Source organism: Phocoena sinus, chromosome 3 (assembly GCF_008692025.1).
Source record: "Phocoena sinus isolate mPhoSin1 chromosome 3, mPhoSin1.pri, whole genome shotgun sequence".
In the NCBI taxonomy this organism is placed as follows: domain Eukaryota; kingdom Metazoa; phylum Chordata; class Mammalia; order Artiodactyla; family Phocoenidae; genus Phocoena; species Phocoena sinus.
The window spans coordinates 117494165-117510182 of NC_045765.1; the positions used below are offsets into that span (position 1 = coordinate 117494165).

Sequence of the window (16018 nt, forward strand, 5' to 3'; positions counted from 1 at the left end):
CTTCAAATGCTTCTGTCCAAGGTCACTATGCAGATAGATCCATCAAGGAAAAGGACTCTGAAGGAAGGTAACATACAAGCATTTTCATACAAGTAAAGCCAATACAGTTAGTTGCCAGCAGACCAGCACTACAAGAAAAGTTAAAGGAAGTTCTTCAGTTAAAAGGAAAATGATAACAGATGCAAACTTGGTTCTACCCAAAGGAATGAAGTGTGCCAGGGATGGTAACTCAATGGGTAAACAAGAAATACGTTTTTTCTCTTTTAAAATGTATTCAAAAGATAATTTTTAGAGCAAAGATATAATACTATATTGTGAGATTTAGAATATATGTGATGTAAAAATGTATGAAAACAAAATCACAAACAATAGGAGGGGGAAAATAGAAGTATACTGTTATATGGTTCATACATTATATGTCAACTGTGATAATATTTGAACATGACTGTGATATGTTAAACATGCATTATGTAGAGTCTAGAGCAGGTACTAAAAAGATAAAGATGTACATCTAAAAAGCCAACAATAGAGATAAAATGGAATACTAAAAAATACTCAAATGCAAGTCAGGAAAAGAAGAAGAAACAAAGAACAGATGGGATAAATAGAAAACAAACAGCAAAATAGTAGATTTAAATCCAACCATATTAATAATTATATTAAATGTAAATGTTCTAAACACTCCCATTAGAAAGTAGATATTGGGGAATTTCTTGGGGGTCCAGTGGTTAGGACTCTGAGCTCTCACGGCCAGGGGCCCAGGTTAGATCCCTGGTCAGGGAACTAAGATCCCACGAGCTGGCAATATGGCCAAAAAAACTCAAACAAACAAACAAACAACAACAAAAGAGAAAGCAGATATTGTCAGACTGTTAAAAAAAAAAGCAAGACCCAACTATGTTGCCTACAAGAAACTCACTTTAAATATAAAGTCATAGATTAAAAGTAAAATGATTTCAGGAATTCCATGGTAGTCCAGTGGTTAGGACTTGAGGCTCTCTGGGTTCAATCCCTGGTCGGGGAACTAAGATCCCTCAAGCCACGCAGCGTGGCCAAAAAAAAAAAAAGTAGAACAATTTCAAAAAAGGTGGTATCATGTAAAAACTATACAAAAGCTGGAGTGACTACATATATTAATATCAGATAAAGACTTAAGAATAAGGAGTACTATGAGAGATAAAGAGGGACATTTCATATATTCTCTGAATATGAAAGAGGAAAGGGCAAAGAATAGCCAAGATACGGTCCTGAAGAAAAAGAACAAGGAAACTGTATGGGAAAATATGCTCAACATTATTAGTAATTAGATTGACAAAAATTAAAATTTGGACAATACTAAATTAGTGAGGAAGCAGACAGAATGGAAACATCTACGCTAGTGAGAATATAAATCAGTACAACCACTTCAAAAAAAGTTTTGCATAATCTAATAAAGTTGAATATGTGCAAACCCTATTACTCTGCAATTCCATGGTTGGTTATGCATCCTGGAGAAACACATGTGAGCACTGGGAATTATGTACAAGAGGGTTCATAGTGGCATTATTTGAATTGCAACACTCTGAAAACAACCCAGATGTTGACTCTAGAATAGAATGGATAAATTACATATTCATAAAACAATATACTATATAGCAATGAGAACAAGTGAACTACAACTCTATACATAATTATGAATGAGTCTCAAAAACTTTGTGTAAAGTTTGAGTAAAATAAGTCAGTCATCACAGAAGAACCATGCAGTATGCTTCCATTTATTTGAACTTCAAGAATAAGCAAAGTTAAATGTGTTTAATAATACACATGTAGTTGGTGAAACCATTAGGAGAAGAAGGAACAATTAACCCAAATTTCAGGATCATGTTTACCTCTGAATTGGAGGGACAAGGATATAATCAGAATTGGGAAGGTGAGCACACAGTAGCATTCTAAGGACTTGATAATATTCAATTTCTTAACTTTAGTGCTGGGTTCATTTGTTTCTTTGTTAATTGTCCTTTAAGTCATACATAAACATTTTAGGTACTCCTTTAAATGCATACTAGTTTGTGATTTTAAAAAAGAGGCAGGGGCTTCCCTGGTGGCGCAGTGGTTGAGAGTCCGCCTGCTGATGCAGGGGACGCGGGTTCGTGCCCCGGTCCGGGAAGATCCCACATGACACGGAGCGGCTGGGCCCGTGAGCCATGGCTACTGAGCCTGTGTGTCCGGAGTCTGTGCTCCGCAATGGGAGAGGCCACAACAGTGAGAGGCCCGCGTACAGCAAAAAAAAAAAAAAGAGGCAGAAGATTTGAGCCTCACATGGAGCACCAAAAAACAAAAACAACAACAACAAAAACCACAAAAAAAAACAAACGAAAAAGGCAGAGGAAAAATTAAAATGCCACACAAAAAGGGAGTTGATAGAGTCCAGGAGAGGTTCTAAATAAAATTAGACTGCATCCTAGCTTATTTTTCCAAGAATTAAGAAGAATATCCCCACTGTTTAAAAATTTACAAAATATTAAATCTAAATAAGAAAGAAAAAAACACAACTACTTCTGTCAAAACACCTTCAAAACTGTATCCTCTTTAGAATCTTAGAATTAGATGGAAGTATTTAAGACCTGTTTATATTAATATTTATTTCTGGAAGAGCACTTACTAATTACAAGGTGAAAACAAAAAAATGTTCTCTTACAGTTGAACATTTTTGAAGAGTTTGGTGAGTGAAAAATAAGCCAAAAAAAAAAAAAAAAAGGTTAAAGAGCTACAGAAAATAAATATTAAAAAGTAGCCATTTATTCATGAAATTTTAGAACACTGGAAACAAACAGAAAATCCTAAATGCATCCAGGATGGAAAAAGTAGTTTGCAATGAAAGGATTAAGAATCAGAAAGACATGGAATTTCAACAGCAGTATTGGAAGCTATTAGAAAATATAGCAATGCCTGTTCAACTTAGAATGACTTCCAACCTGGGATTCTACACCTAGCTAAACTACCAAATGAGTGTGAGGAAATATATATAAATATTCAGATATATGCATTAAATGGAAGCTAAAACCATGTATCGCTTCTGCAATCTTTCCCAGGGAACTGTGGAGGAGTGTTCCGAAGTGAATGAATAGAGTGAAGTAAGTCAGAAAGAGAAAAACAAATGTCATGTATTAGTACATATATGTGGAATCCAGAGAAAGACACAGAACAAATGTATGGATACCAAGGGGGAATGGGGGTGGTGGGAGGAATTGGGAGATTGGGATTGACACACATACACTATTGACACTATGTATAAAATAGGAACTAATGAGAACATACTGTGTAGCACAAGGAACTCTATCTAATGCACTGTGGTGACCTAAATGGGAAGGAAATCCAAAAAAGAGGGGATATATATATATATATATATATATATATAGCTGATTCATTTTGCTGTACAGCAGAAACTAACACAATATTGTAAAGCAACTATACTCTGATAAAAATTAATTAAAAAAAGAAAAAGACATAATCCAATTCCACAATTAAACGAAACAAAACAACACCACAGTGAGTGAATAAACCAAGAAGAGGGTGACAGTAGATCCAGGAAACAGGAGCTACAACACAGGAGAGAGGCAATAGGAATCCCTAGGATGACCGTGAAGAACGATCCCAGGATCCTAGGGTGACTACAGGACAAATAGTTCATACTGAAGCAGGTCAGAGACTTCACAACAGACTCCTTTAAGAAAATGAAAATGGTGCGCTATCTTACAAGTTTGAATGACCGGACAGCAAGATTTAAACATTTGGGAGAATTTGAAGATGAACTGGTGCTAAATACATTTTAAGACTAAGAAAATGGGTATATTTTTTAAAAAGGAAAATAACAAGTGTTGGCGAGGAGATGGAGAAACTGAAATACATACATATATATACATATACACAAATATCTCAGCCATAAAAAAGAATGAAGTACTGATACATTCTACAAGATGGATGAACCTCAAAACATTGTGCTAAGTGAAGCCAAATACAAAAGATCATATTACATGCTTCCATTTACATGAAATATCCAGAACAGTAAGTCTATAGAGACAGAAAGCTGACTGGTAGCTCTAAGGAGCTAGGTTGCACTGGGGAGACAGGGAATGACTGCTTAATGGGTACAGAGCTCTCTTTTGGGATAATGAGAATGTTTTGGAATCAGACAGCAGGGGGTGGTGGCATAACCTTGTGCGTGTACTAAATGCCACTGGACTGTACACTTTAAAATAGTTTACGTGTGAATTTCACCTCAAAAACTAAGCAAACATACTAATAAGACAATTGTTACTTACTACAAAAATTGGAAGTGGTACAGGGAGGGAAGGTAAATTATTTATTACTAGGCTCTGCCTTTATGAAGTCATGCTAATGTAAACATGTAATGTGAAAATAATGATTGAACCAAAACTGTGCTGTGACTATAGTGAGAGGAAGGCTAGATGGGAAAGGGGTCATGAAAGCAAGGACATGAAAGTGAGAAAGACTCATCCTTCATCGTAAGAATCAGAGAGGTGGGCAAAGACTTAATCAGAATGTAAAATGAGGGGGAAATCGCTAAATTATCAATACATCCAGATTCATAGACACTAAACATTCATTCTACTCACTTGGGAAAATATTTGGTGTGTTCTTCTAATGGGTCATCACCTTCCTCAAACTTATACAAATATCCCCCACAGGAAAAACACTGGACGATGTCGCTTTTACCTAGAAGTAAGGAAATTTGATCAGTGCCACTGGCCAGTATATTTGTCGAGTGACACACATAATAACTACCAGGCCTTTATTAGCAAAACCCTACTTGCACTTTCAATCAGATTTTGTGACAAAGTCACAAATCGGGTCACCAGTGAGGAAATATTCTACTTAGGGCTCTTCTCTCACCAATGGGGTCATGAACAAGTAACATTCAATGTTCCTACGTACCACGCACTGATTAACACCCTCTCCCTGTCCCCTCCTCATTCTATGGAGCAAGAGATTTGCAAATCAGAATGTGGAATTGAAGTTCCATGAAGGAAGAGATTTTTTCCTGTTTTGCTCCCTAATGAATCTCATGGACCTAGAAGAGTGCCTAGGACTTACTAGGCACTCAGTAAGTTATTTATTTAATGAATAAATCAGAAAGAAAATATCTGGAGCTCAGGAAAATATATATGATCAAATATAGCAACTCTCATGTAATTAAGTTCGTGAAGAAGCAAATGCCTCTTACTACATTATTGCTAGGTTTATTCCCCTAGAAGTAGGATCAAGTCTTCATGTGAGACTCTGTTTCTTTGGAAGGAAATTAGCATTTGGATCTACCAAAAGATTGAACTAGAAATGGAGCATCCATCATCTTCCTTCTCTTCTTGGACTCCCGTAGGCATTGTAAAGCCAGAGCAGAGGAAAACCTCCCTTTGTGTCTGGATAAAAATAGGAGGTCCTAGAGCTTGCAAGACCCCAAAAAGGTGAGATGCCTAGGATTTGTGGGGAGAGGAGGAGGTTCAAAAGGAAGAGGGTGAGGACACTGGACAGAGGGTCCTAGAGGAAGGCTGGCAAGAGGAAGACAGAATGGAGAGAGCAGGAAGAAAGGGTGGAATGCCGCCTTTCCAAATGCTTAAGCCTGTGAGGCATTAAGATTTTTTGTACCAATGGAACATGTCAGTTCGAGTGAACACTACATTCCCCTACTCTGTACTGCTCTGTGGTATTCTTGACTTGACCCCTCTGTAAAAGGTCCACACGGACCTCCACTGTAACTTAGCATGTGTGTTTGGTCTGAAGAAGGCCAGCAAGGTTCCCAGGAAGGACACAATATCCGTTCACCTTATCGTACCTCAGGCAGAGGTTTAGCTGAGGGGAACCTGCCCGCTCTTTGTGCATCACAGAGTGGAACTCCCTGATGACCAGCAGCCCAAGAGAGAATACTGTGAACCGATGGAAGATTCTACATGCTTAGGAATCATTAAAAGCAACTTCCTTACTTTCTCTTCCAAGGAGTGTGTGGCAAAAACTGCTATCCACACTCCTAGTTATCTCTCATTCTTCCATAGTAACAGAAACCCCAATTTTCAGCTGGGCACATTGCTACCCAGAAAAAAAGTTAAACGTCCCAGCTCCTCTTATAGGTAGGTGTGGCCATCTGACACAGAAAGGAAAAGGAATATATAAGGAATAATGAGGGAATTCCCTGGCGGTCCAGTGGGTAAGACTCAGCGCTCCCAATGCAGGGGGCCCGGGTTCAATCCCTGGTACGGGAACTAGATCCCACACGCGTGCCACAACTAAGAGTTCACATGCCACAACTAAGAAGTCCACATGCCGCGACTAGGAGCCCACCTGCTGCAACTAAAAAGAAAGATCCCGCACACCACAGTGAAGATCCCATGCGCTGCAACTAAGACCCGGCACAGCCTAAATAAATAAATAAAATTTTTTTTTAAAAAAGAAAAAGGAATAATGAAAAGAAGTAGGGATTGTTGAGCTTAGTTAAATACGAGCCCAGGATCATGAAGTGTATGTGGGGTTTAAATGGGCAGCAAGGCAAGAGCTTGGGGCAAACTGCTGACTCACCTATGTAGAAAAAACCTGCTTTGGCCAGAGCTGCAGCTCCCACAGGGGATGCCTGGGGCCAGTTCTTGAAAGAGACCAGTCGGAGTTCTTCATTAGCAAAGATGCTGCCATTGCAACACACTTGAATAAAAAGCATATGGTGAGACCGGCAAGCTTTGATATTGCAAGTATCAGTGTTTGAATTATCCTTTCATATTTACAGACAGAATAATATGTTTGGCATTTGCTTCAATATAATTGAAGGAGGGGATTAGAAAAGAAGAAACTGGCAAGGCCAGACCAACCACATGTTGAAGCAGAGTGGTAGATGCATGGTGGGGATTTACTATTGTCTTATTTCTATATAGATTCAAAATGTTTTATAATAAAATATTTTCTAATTATCTTTTCACCATATAGCATCAGGATAAAGCAAGAAAAAGCTAGAGGAGCTTCCCTTCCACCCCAAGTTAGTATCAGATTTGAGAAAGGCAAATTTTCCTTGCAGCTCCCTTAAGAGCAGGCAGATTTGTTTCTTGCCCTTTGGGTGTCCACTCTATGCAGTGGTTTCTATTAGACTTTCCACACTGGGCTGGCCCTGGGGTTTGGTTCCTGTCTTCTGCACCCTTTGAAGATCTGAAAACCAACTTATGTTTATTAAATACGTTAATAAAATTAGATACTGCAAAATTCCTTAAGATGAAAGCTTGCTTCATTATTCCACTTAGCCGCGGGATTCCTGCTGTCACTTGAGTTTTAACTGGAATATGACTTAATGTACTGGAAAAACCTCAGTCTTTTCCTCCTGTGTGTCTCCTTTACTCTCACACTACCATCACATTCACGACACTTTTGATACAAGGTGTATGGGGGTTTTCTTCCAGTAAACAATTCTCTGCAACACCAGCTGGGTGTCCTACAATTTAACTCTGTTCCAACACTGTCTACTTTGTAGTGTCAGATCCTACAGGTTAAAGGCTCAATGCCATAACACTGCTCCTACCCCATTTCATTTGTTAGAGTGGATCACAGAACTCAGAGAAACACTTACGTTTGTTTAGTAAAGGATATAATCAAGGGTACAGATGAACAGCCGGATGAACTGGCTAGTAGAGTGAGATCTGGGAGCTTCTATCCTCATGGAGTTGGAATGTGTCACATTCCCAGTGTGGATGTGTTCACATACCTGAAGGCTCCTGGAAACCTGTACTACTGGGATTTTTATGGAGGCTTCCTCACACAGGCATGATCGATCATTAACTCCATTTATACCCCTCTTCCTGCTCTGAAGAATAGGGGGTGGGGCTGAAAATTCAAACTTCTAATCATGGCTTGCTCTTTCCAGTGACCAGCTCCCATCCAGAAGCCATCCAGGAGCTCACCCAGAATCACCTCATTGGAAACCAAAAACGCTCCCAGTGTTCTTATCACTTAGGAGTTTACAAGGTTTTAGGAGCCCTGTGTCAGGGACAGCGTCAAAGATCCAATATTAGAACAAGAGATGCACCTCGTGATGTTATCACTTAGGAAATTACGTGGATTTTAGGAGCTCTCTGCCAGGAACTAGGGGCAGAGACCAATATTTATTTTCTATTATTTCACATTCAATTTCTTAACAGACACTGATCCATTTAAGAATGTTTTCAAAACCATTTTATCCAGAAACCTTAATTGTTTTAAGGGAAATTCAGTCAAGGACCCAACCCTGACATATTTCCCTATGCTCATTTATGTTAAAAAACTAAGTCACTCCAGGAGACCAGAAACTCTAATGAAATGGTTTTTTTAAAAATTACTATGGCACCATAAAATGAGGAGGAAAATGGAGGGGTTAAAAAAAAATTAGGCTGAAAAAGAAAAAGCAAAAGAAGAAATAAACAAGCAAAGCTTTTTGAAATACGTCTGAATCTTTACCTGAAGCCATAGGTAAATCTCTCTTGACCCAGGAATTCACGAAATGTTCTCCCTGGAGAAAATTAAAACTCAAGTTATCCTACAAGCGACTATGTATAAAACAAATAAGCTACAAGTATCTAATGTACAGCACAGGGAACATATCCAATATTTTATAGTAATTATAAATGGAGTATAACCTTTAAAAATTGTGAATCATTGTGTTGTACACCTGAAACAAATATCGTGCATCAATACCTCAATTTTAAAAAATTCAAGTTATCGACTTGGAGCATACAACTATCTATGAATAAAAATTAAAAGAACTCCCTCCTCTAACCCTGCCCCCAAATGAAGAGTTTCATTGGATTGAGTGTCAGTGTTGTTAGAGAATTATTCCTTTAATTAGTATTTCTATTAATGTTGTAATTTTTTATGCAGTGTAAAGGGAAGAAAAAAATACTGTGAATGTTTACTTATACTCAACAGGACGCCGTCTCCGGGTCGGTTTTTCCAGAGATCCAACTCAAAAGCTAAGTTACAACAAGATATCACAGAGGTCCTTTGACCAATGAGAAGTATGAGATATAGGAAGGAAACTGGATTCAGAAGGGTGGTTAGGTATTGAGTAACTGATTCTTCTCTGAAAACTGCACCCAGATTGCTATCTGAAGAAACACTCCTCCCCCACTTTCAGGCCATGTTTTCTGCAGGGTTCTCATCTGAGTCGTGTTAGCCAATAAATTCGCTCTTTTTGCATAAGCAATTTAAGCTGGGTTTTCCCATCACCTGTCACTAGGGGAGCCTTCACGATAGAGCATAAAGTAACCAGCTCTGAGGCCCACTGTGGGTAGTGTGCAGTGGTCTGAATGTCTCATGCGGGCACTCAGATGGGGGTGGCCAAGGGAAGCTAGGGGAGGTGACCTCAGTCAAAGAGGGTAAGACTACCAGGAAGGCAGACAGACCAATCAAAAGGCAGCCCTGAAAAAAAATTCTAAGGGCTCTAGTTGACCAAGAGAACATGCTTTTCTTCAATCTGCCCAATGGGAGGTAGGAGAATGAAATAAGGGAAGAAAGGAGAGCCCATGACAAAAGAGTGATGCTGCCCCCTTCTCATTCAGATAATAGGTACTCAAAAGCCAACTTGAGAAAATATTTGTTGTTATAAATTACCGTGACGCCAACAAATCCCTTGTAGCTTTGAATATACTGGGTAATTTCCTCTGAGGATTTCTTACTTTGAAGAAATTCACATCTATAATTAATAAACAGAATTAAAATTTATCCTGATACTGTAATAGAGATGTCCTGTATCTTTATATAACTGCAGTGACACAACGGACATTTGTTAAAACTTACTGCATTGTATGCTTTAAATTGCTCAATTTTATTTTACTTTGATAAAACTGTCAAAAAATTTACCCCAAAACTTATGACAATTATCATTATTCTCATATAATTATTATTTCCACTAACAACATGTGTAATAATTTAAAACTAAATCTTCAGATTATCTTCTCTCTTGAAACAAAATATAATTCAATCAAAGAGACAGATTTACAGTAATATATAGACTGGAGGGGGTTTTCTTTGTTAAATTCAACTATGGTGACTATATCTAGTTCCTGTGGTTAAATAAAAGTTACTGGCAGCAAGGATAACAAACAATAATAAATTTCATCCACTGAAAAACATATCACTACTCTGTAAAAAAAATACAATGGAAATTAATAAATTGAATTTTTTAAAAAGAGTATATGGAATACATTTTAAAAACACATTCCTGGGCTTCCCTGGTGGTGCAGTGGTTGAGAATCTGCCTGCTAATGCAGGGGAGCAGGGGACACGGGTTTGAGCCCTGGTCTGGGAGGATCCCACATGCCGCGGAGCAACTAGGCCCGTGAGCCACAACTACTGAGCCTGCATGTCTGGAGCATGTGCTCCGCAACAAGAGAGGCTGCGATAGTGAGAGGCCTGCACACCGCGATGAAGAGTAGCCCCGGCTTGCCACAACTAGAGAAAGCCCTCGCACAGAAACGAAGACCCAACACAGCAAAAATAAATAAATTAATTAAAAAAACCAAAACAAAACATTCCTTTCCACAAAACAGAAGCAATTTTTTTTTGTTTTTTTTTTTTTTTTTTTTTTTTTTTTTTTTTTTGCGGTACACGGGCCTCTCACTGTTGTGGCCTCTCCCGTTGCGGAGCACAGGCTCCGGACGCGCAGGCTCAGCGGCCACGGCTCACGGGCGCAGCCGCTCCGCGGCATGTGGGATCTTCCCGGACCGGGGCACGAACCCGTGTCCCCTGCATCGGCAGGCGGACTCTCAACCACTGCGCCACCAGGGAAGCCCCCGAAGCAATTTTTTTTGTGTGTGTGTGGTATGCGGGCCTCTCACTGTTGTGGCCTCTCCCGTTGCCGAGCACAGGCTCTGGAGGCGCTGGCTCAGTGACCATGGCTCACAGGCCCAGCCGCTCCGCAGCATGTGGGATCTTCCTGGACCGGGACACGAACCCGTGTCCCCTGCATCGGCAGGCAGACTCTCAACCACTGCACCACCAGGGAAGCCCCAGAAGCAATTTTTAAGTTAACTTTAAAAAAATCTCTCTCATTCAAATTTAAGGTTCCTTTCTAGTGATTTATAGTAACATGAGGGCTGAGAGTCAGGAGGCCAGAATGTTAGTCCCAGTTCTGCCACTAATGGGAAGTGATCAATCTTGCCACTGTTCTCTTATACAGACATGAGAAAGTGAACTCCACTAGGTGAATCATATATTGTTCTAGGGCCACCACTCTGGGTAGCTAAGGTCCCTAGGTTTTAGATGTGCAGATCCTTCCGAGGAGTGCCCCAAACCTGTACGCAACCCAAATTCGTACACAATCCACATAGCACATGACGGACGGGGCCCTCCCCACATGCTTAGTGTGGATTGAGAAGGTGCTCGATAGACACTACTTCTTTAAAAAAATACAACAAAGGGCTTCCCTGGTGGCACAGTGGTTAAGAATCCGCCTACCAATGCAGGGGACACTGGTTCGAGCCCTGATCCGTGAGGATCCCACATGCCGTGGAGCAACTAAGCCCGCAAGCCACAACTACTGAGCCCATGTGCCACAACTACTAAAGCCTGTGCTCTAGAGCCCGCGAGCTACAACTAATGAGTCTGCGCTCTAGAGCCCGTGCTCCGCAGCAAGAGAAGTCACTGCAATGAGAAGCCCGTGCACTGCAACAAAGACCCAACACAGCCAAAAATAAAATAAATAACAAATAAATTACAAATATATATATAATGTTTTAAAAAATACAATAAAGATCAGCTTATTTTATTTATTTACAGTTATTTAGTACACTGGGTACTACGTTTTAATGAGTAGGAGTAGACTCAGATATTGTGTCCATAGTTTATAAAAGCAGCAAACAAAGCCAAAATTGATGCCCGAACTGCTAAGGTTAGAGCACAACCAACAAGAAACTGGGGAATTCTTAGTTCTAATTCCAGCTCTGAAATGTATTGGTTAAGCATATGCTCATGATGACAAACAGGTGGAAGGTGAAACGGTCATGGAATACACGGGAGTTTTTACAAGGCATTTGCTCCATATACTTTACTTATCACCCTTATAACAACCCTACCAGCTATGGATTATCATTTTCATTTTTACACACGAGACTCAGAGGGTCAATAATGGGGGTCACCAAGTGGCCGGCTCTGTGTATCTGCGAGCCTCTGCACTCTGCCCTGCCCTTTGTATTGATAGCAGCAGACCTTAGCTCCTTCCACCTCTGGAGATGAGTGCTGGACTCACATATGCTCCCTATGCTTCTCACCTTTCCCTCAGTCCTACGTCAGAGAAGGTGCACCAGGGCCACCCAAGACAGGATGTGCAACTCTTGTTGGTGTTAGACCATCACATGATGGTTGATGTGAACGGTGCTGCTGGGAGTTGTCCAGTGTATAACCCAGTGACACTAAGCATTGTGGCCATGAGAATAAGTGAAGCATTGGCTGAGGCTACAGCTACGACAGGTGCCCAAGAGCCAGGGCTGATATTCACTCAGTACACACCCATGTGGTTCACTGCCAACACTCAGTATGATTGGCTGGGTGTCTATTCTTGATTGGTCAAGGAACCAGAATGACAAAGTATTTAACCATCTGGCTTCCTGTATCCCTATAACTGTCTCATCTGCTTGTCAGGAAGAGCTTCCCTCCCTTTCCAATCTCCCTCTCCATCTCTCTCTCTTCCCCTCTTCCTTCTCTCCTTTGTTCCCTTCCTCCCTCCCACCCCCTCACTTTCTTTTCAACCATAAAAGAAATACACATTTGTTTCCCAGAATTTAAACAAGATAGAAGTGAACAAAGCAAAATATGAAAATCCCTCTCCACCTCATCTCCTGACAAACCCAAACCTCAAGAGTTCAATTGTTTGGTTTGTATATTTTCTTAACTTTTTCTATATATATTTCAAACAAGTCCATATATAGGTTGAATGGTTTTAAAGGCTTATACTACACATTATTTTGCATACTGCTTTTTTCACTTAACATATCAGACATACTTCCATTTTTGTGAGCATGGCTGTCCATGTGAAAGATGACTTATCGTAGGTCTGGTTGCACCTACGATCCAACCAGAAACTTCTTTGCATGTGGTAGGTGTACGACAAATATGTTAAAGAAATAAACTATGAGCCGAAGCACACTGCTAGATCCAATGATTAGATTATAGGAAATACAGGAAGTAGAGAAACATGTTAAATGACACCACAGAAACATTCAGCCAAACACAGAGTGTAGGCAATTTTACAGGACAGACTACATGGCTCCTTTCATGAGTAAGTGACAAGAAAAAGTCAGGGAGGAGGAAATCTGTAAATTAAAAATCTTGAGATATATCAACTAAATGTAATGTATGGACCTTGTTTGGATCCTGATTCAAATCAACCAATGGCAAAGAGAAAGTGAGGTGGGGGGATGTGGACATTTGAACACTGTCTCAGATATTTGATGTTATTGAGGAATTACTGTTAATCCTCTTTAGAAGACAGAATGATACTGTGGTTATGTTTCTTTAAAATATTTTTATATTTTAGAGTTATATACTAAAATACCAACAAGTGACATTATATGATGTCTGGGATTTGCTTTAAAATAATTTGGTTATTTTTATTTCTGGGGAAGGAGTGGGTGAGAGATGGATGACATATGATTTGGCCATGTGTTGATAAGTGTTCTCTCTACTTGTATATGAAATTTTCCAAAATGAAAGTTTTAAAAATTGTTAAAGGAATGAATCTGTATTTGGTAGATACAGAGCCACGTAGAAAATACCAGTAAACGTAACATTAGAAATAATTTTTAAAAGCACTTCATTTTCTAAGCAGAGAACTCAAGACCATTGTAATAATCAAAACTCTTACTGAGTTTTTGAAATACAACGTTTTCATTTGGTATATATTCAGCAGTGCATGAAACCACTTGTAATAATGTTTTAAACATTGTCTTACTTTCCAACTTCCTTTATGTACCATTTTATATCATCCCTATGCAAATTATTCCTGTTTATTAAGGCAGATCCTGAAACTTATACTTGGCAAAACATATCTTAGTATTTTGGATAATAAGACAGTAAGAAACTATTTTGAAATTATATAATTAAAAATTTTCACGATATCATCAGGGCTTTCTTGCTTGAATAAATCCTGGAGTGTTCCAGTTTAGGAGAGAGAAAGATCAAAACTGAAGGTTCTACTCTGGGAAGGGGACTCTTGCCTTTAGTTTTGTTTTGTCTTAAAAAAAAATTACAAGCAAAAAATATTTATCTACTTACTTGGGGAACCACTTGGCATGTTCCTTCCAGGGGTCATCATCATCTTCCCAATTTCCTAAACAGCCACCACAGGAAAAGCACTGTACAGTGTCACGTTTACCTGCATATGAAGGAAGACACTTAGATTGCCCGGCAACAGCACCATGGAATGGTCCAGAAGGGGTGTCTCCAGAAGTTGACTGCTCTGTGCATGAATGAGACACGCTCCATCCCATCTGCCCACTCACACTCTCATCTGGCTGAATCCTCATCCACAGCCCCGCTGCCCTAAGTGACCATTTCCGAAGCCTGGGACCCCACCTCTCAGATGTGGCACACACAGAGCTCTACGCTGTTGGGCTCAGTATGCTCACTGAAGTAGTGGGGAAGCAGAGGAATCCCCCGCGCTCATGAAGTAAAGCGCAGTTAGAAGGCCTAAGCTGTAGCTTTGCTATGAAATTTCAGTGGAAACTTAGGCACATTTCTTTTCTTTTTCCTTCACATTTGACATTTGTATTTGACAAGTATATTTTTCTTTTCTGACAACTGTTTTTAGGGGAACTACAAAGGGATCAACACACTAGCTTTCAAAACTAAGAAGAAAACTTACTTGAGGTTTAAGGCATTTTGAGATGTAAATGGTACACAAACTGGTAGGCAAATGACAATCAAACTACAGACTCCAACTTTTTTGAACACGACAGAAAGATCCGTTTTTTTCTGCGTTTTACTCTGCTTCAGTCTCTATGTCAATTAGGACATTAACTATAACATCTTGAAGAAATAAGTGATAAGCACACTGTGACATCTGGGGAATTCTATACCGGAAATCTCTTAAATTTTCTTCTTGGGTCCAACTTGGGTAACACCATCAAGGTGAATTTCTTCAGCTTCTGCTATTAATTAATTAACAATAGTAACAATTAACATTTGATATATCCAACATACACTGTGTGCCAAGCACTATGCAGTGTACCTGAGATGAATTGAAATATTTTGTTTCTTTTTTTTTTAACTTTTTATTTTGTATTGGAGTACAGCCGATTAACAATGTTCGATAGTTTCAGGTACACAGCAAAGCTACTCAGCCATACATATGCATGTATCCTTTGTCCCCCAAACTCCCCTCCCATCCAGCCTGCCCCATAACATTGAGCAGAGTTCCCTGTGCTATACAGTAGGTCCATGTTGGTTATCCTTAGGCACATTTCTTAAACTCTTTGAGCCTCAATGAAGTCAACTGTGAAATGGGGGGAAAGGGCAAGTTTGTCAGATTAGTATTAGTGCTTAATCCATGCCTAGCATCAAGTAGGTACTCAGTAAATGATAGCTGTTTTTGTTATCACAATTCTCACTCAGATCTGTCATAACATTTATGGCGCGGCTAGGATAATTCAAACACAGTATCATTTTCTGAAATGCAACTTGCCCTATATGTTAGAGTTAGCTTTAAGGTTAAAACAAAAACAAAAACCCTACAATACTGCTGCAATTAAAAGAATCAAAGAAAGATCATTTCAGAGCAGCAAAAGGAGGATGGGTGAGAAGGAGACTGGGGTCAGGCTGACCTCACAGCTTATTTTCGGGGCCTTAGAAATCCAGTCAAGTATTGTCTAAGGTCCAAAGTTTTAGGAAAAGTCACTATCTTATTTTTTATATATTTTTGGTAAATTGACATGTACTACACATAAAATAAAGCTAAAGTGAAATTACTGAAGTTGAATTTTAATAAAAGAGACCTTATACCTAATATAACACATTGACCAAG

The 16018-nt window shown here is 39.4% G+C and overlaps 1 protein-coding gene across 5 annotated transcripts in view; it reads right to left on the reverse strand.

Annotated features, from left to right (window-relative positions):
- Positions 1–16018, reverse strand: part of NAIP (NLR family apoptosis inhibitory protein) — a 36166-nt gene that overhangs the window by 16904 nt on the left and 3244 nt on the right. For 4 of the 5 annotated variants that reach the window (XM_032628678.1, XM_032628679.1, XM_032628680.1 and 1 more), the window contains 5 exons: positions 14272–14371; positions 9613–9694; positions 8461–8512; positions 6568–6687; positions 4617–4716 (listed from right to left, as the gene is read on the reverse strand). In XM_032628678.1, the coding sequence (XP_032484569.1) occupies positions 4617–4716; positions 6568–6687; positions 8461–8512; positions 9613–9694; positions 14272–14371 (454 nt within the window). Of the gene's footprint in view, positions 1–4616; positions 4717–6567; positions 6688–8460; positions 8513–9612; positions 9695–14271; positions 14372–16018 lie in introns of those variants that run through there. The other variant, XM_032628683.1, reaches the window with a different exon arrangement.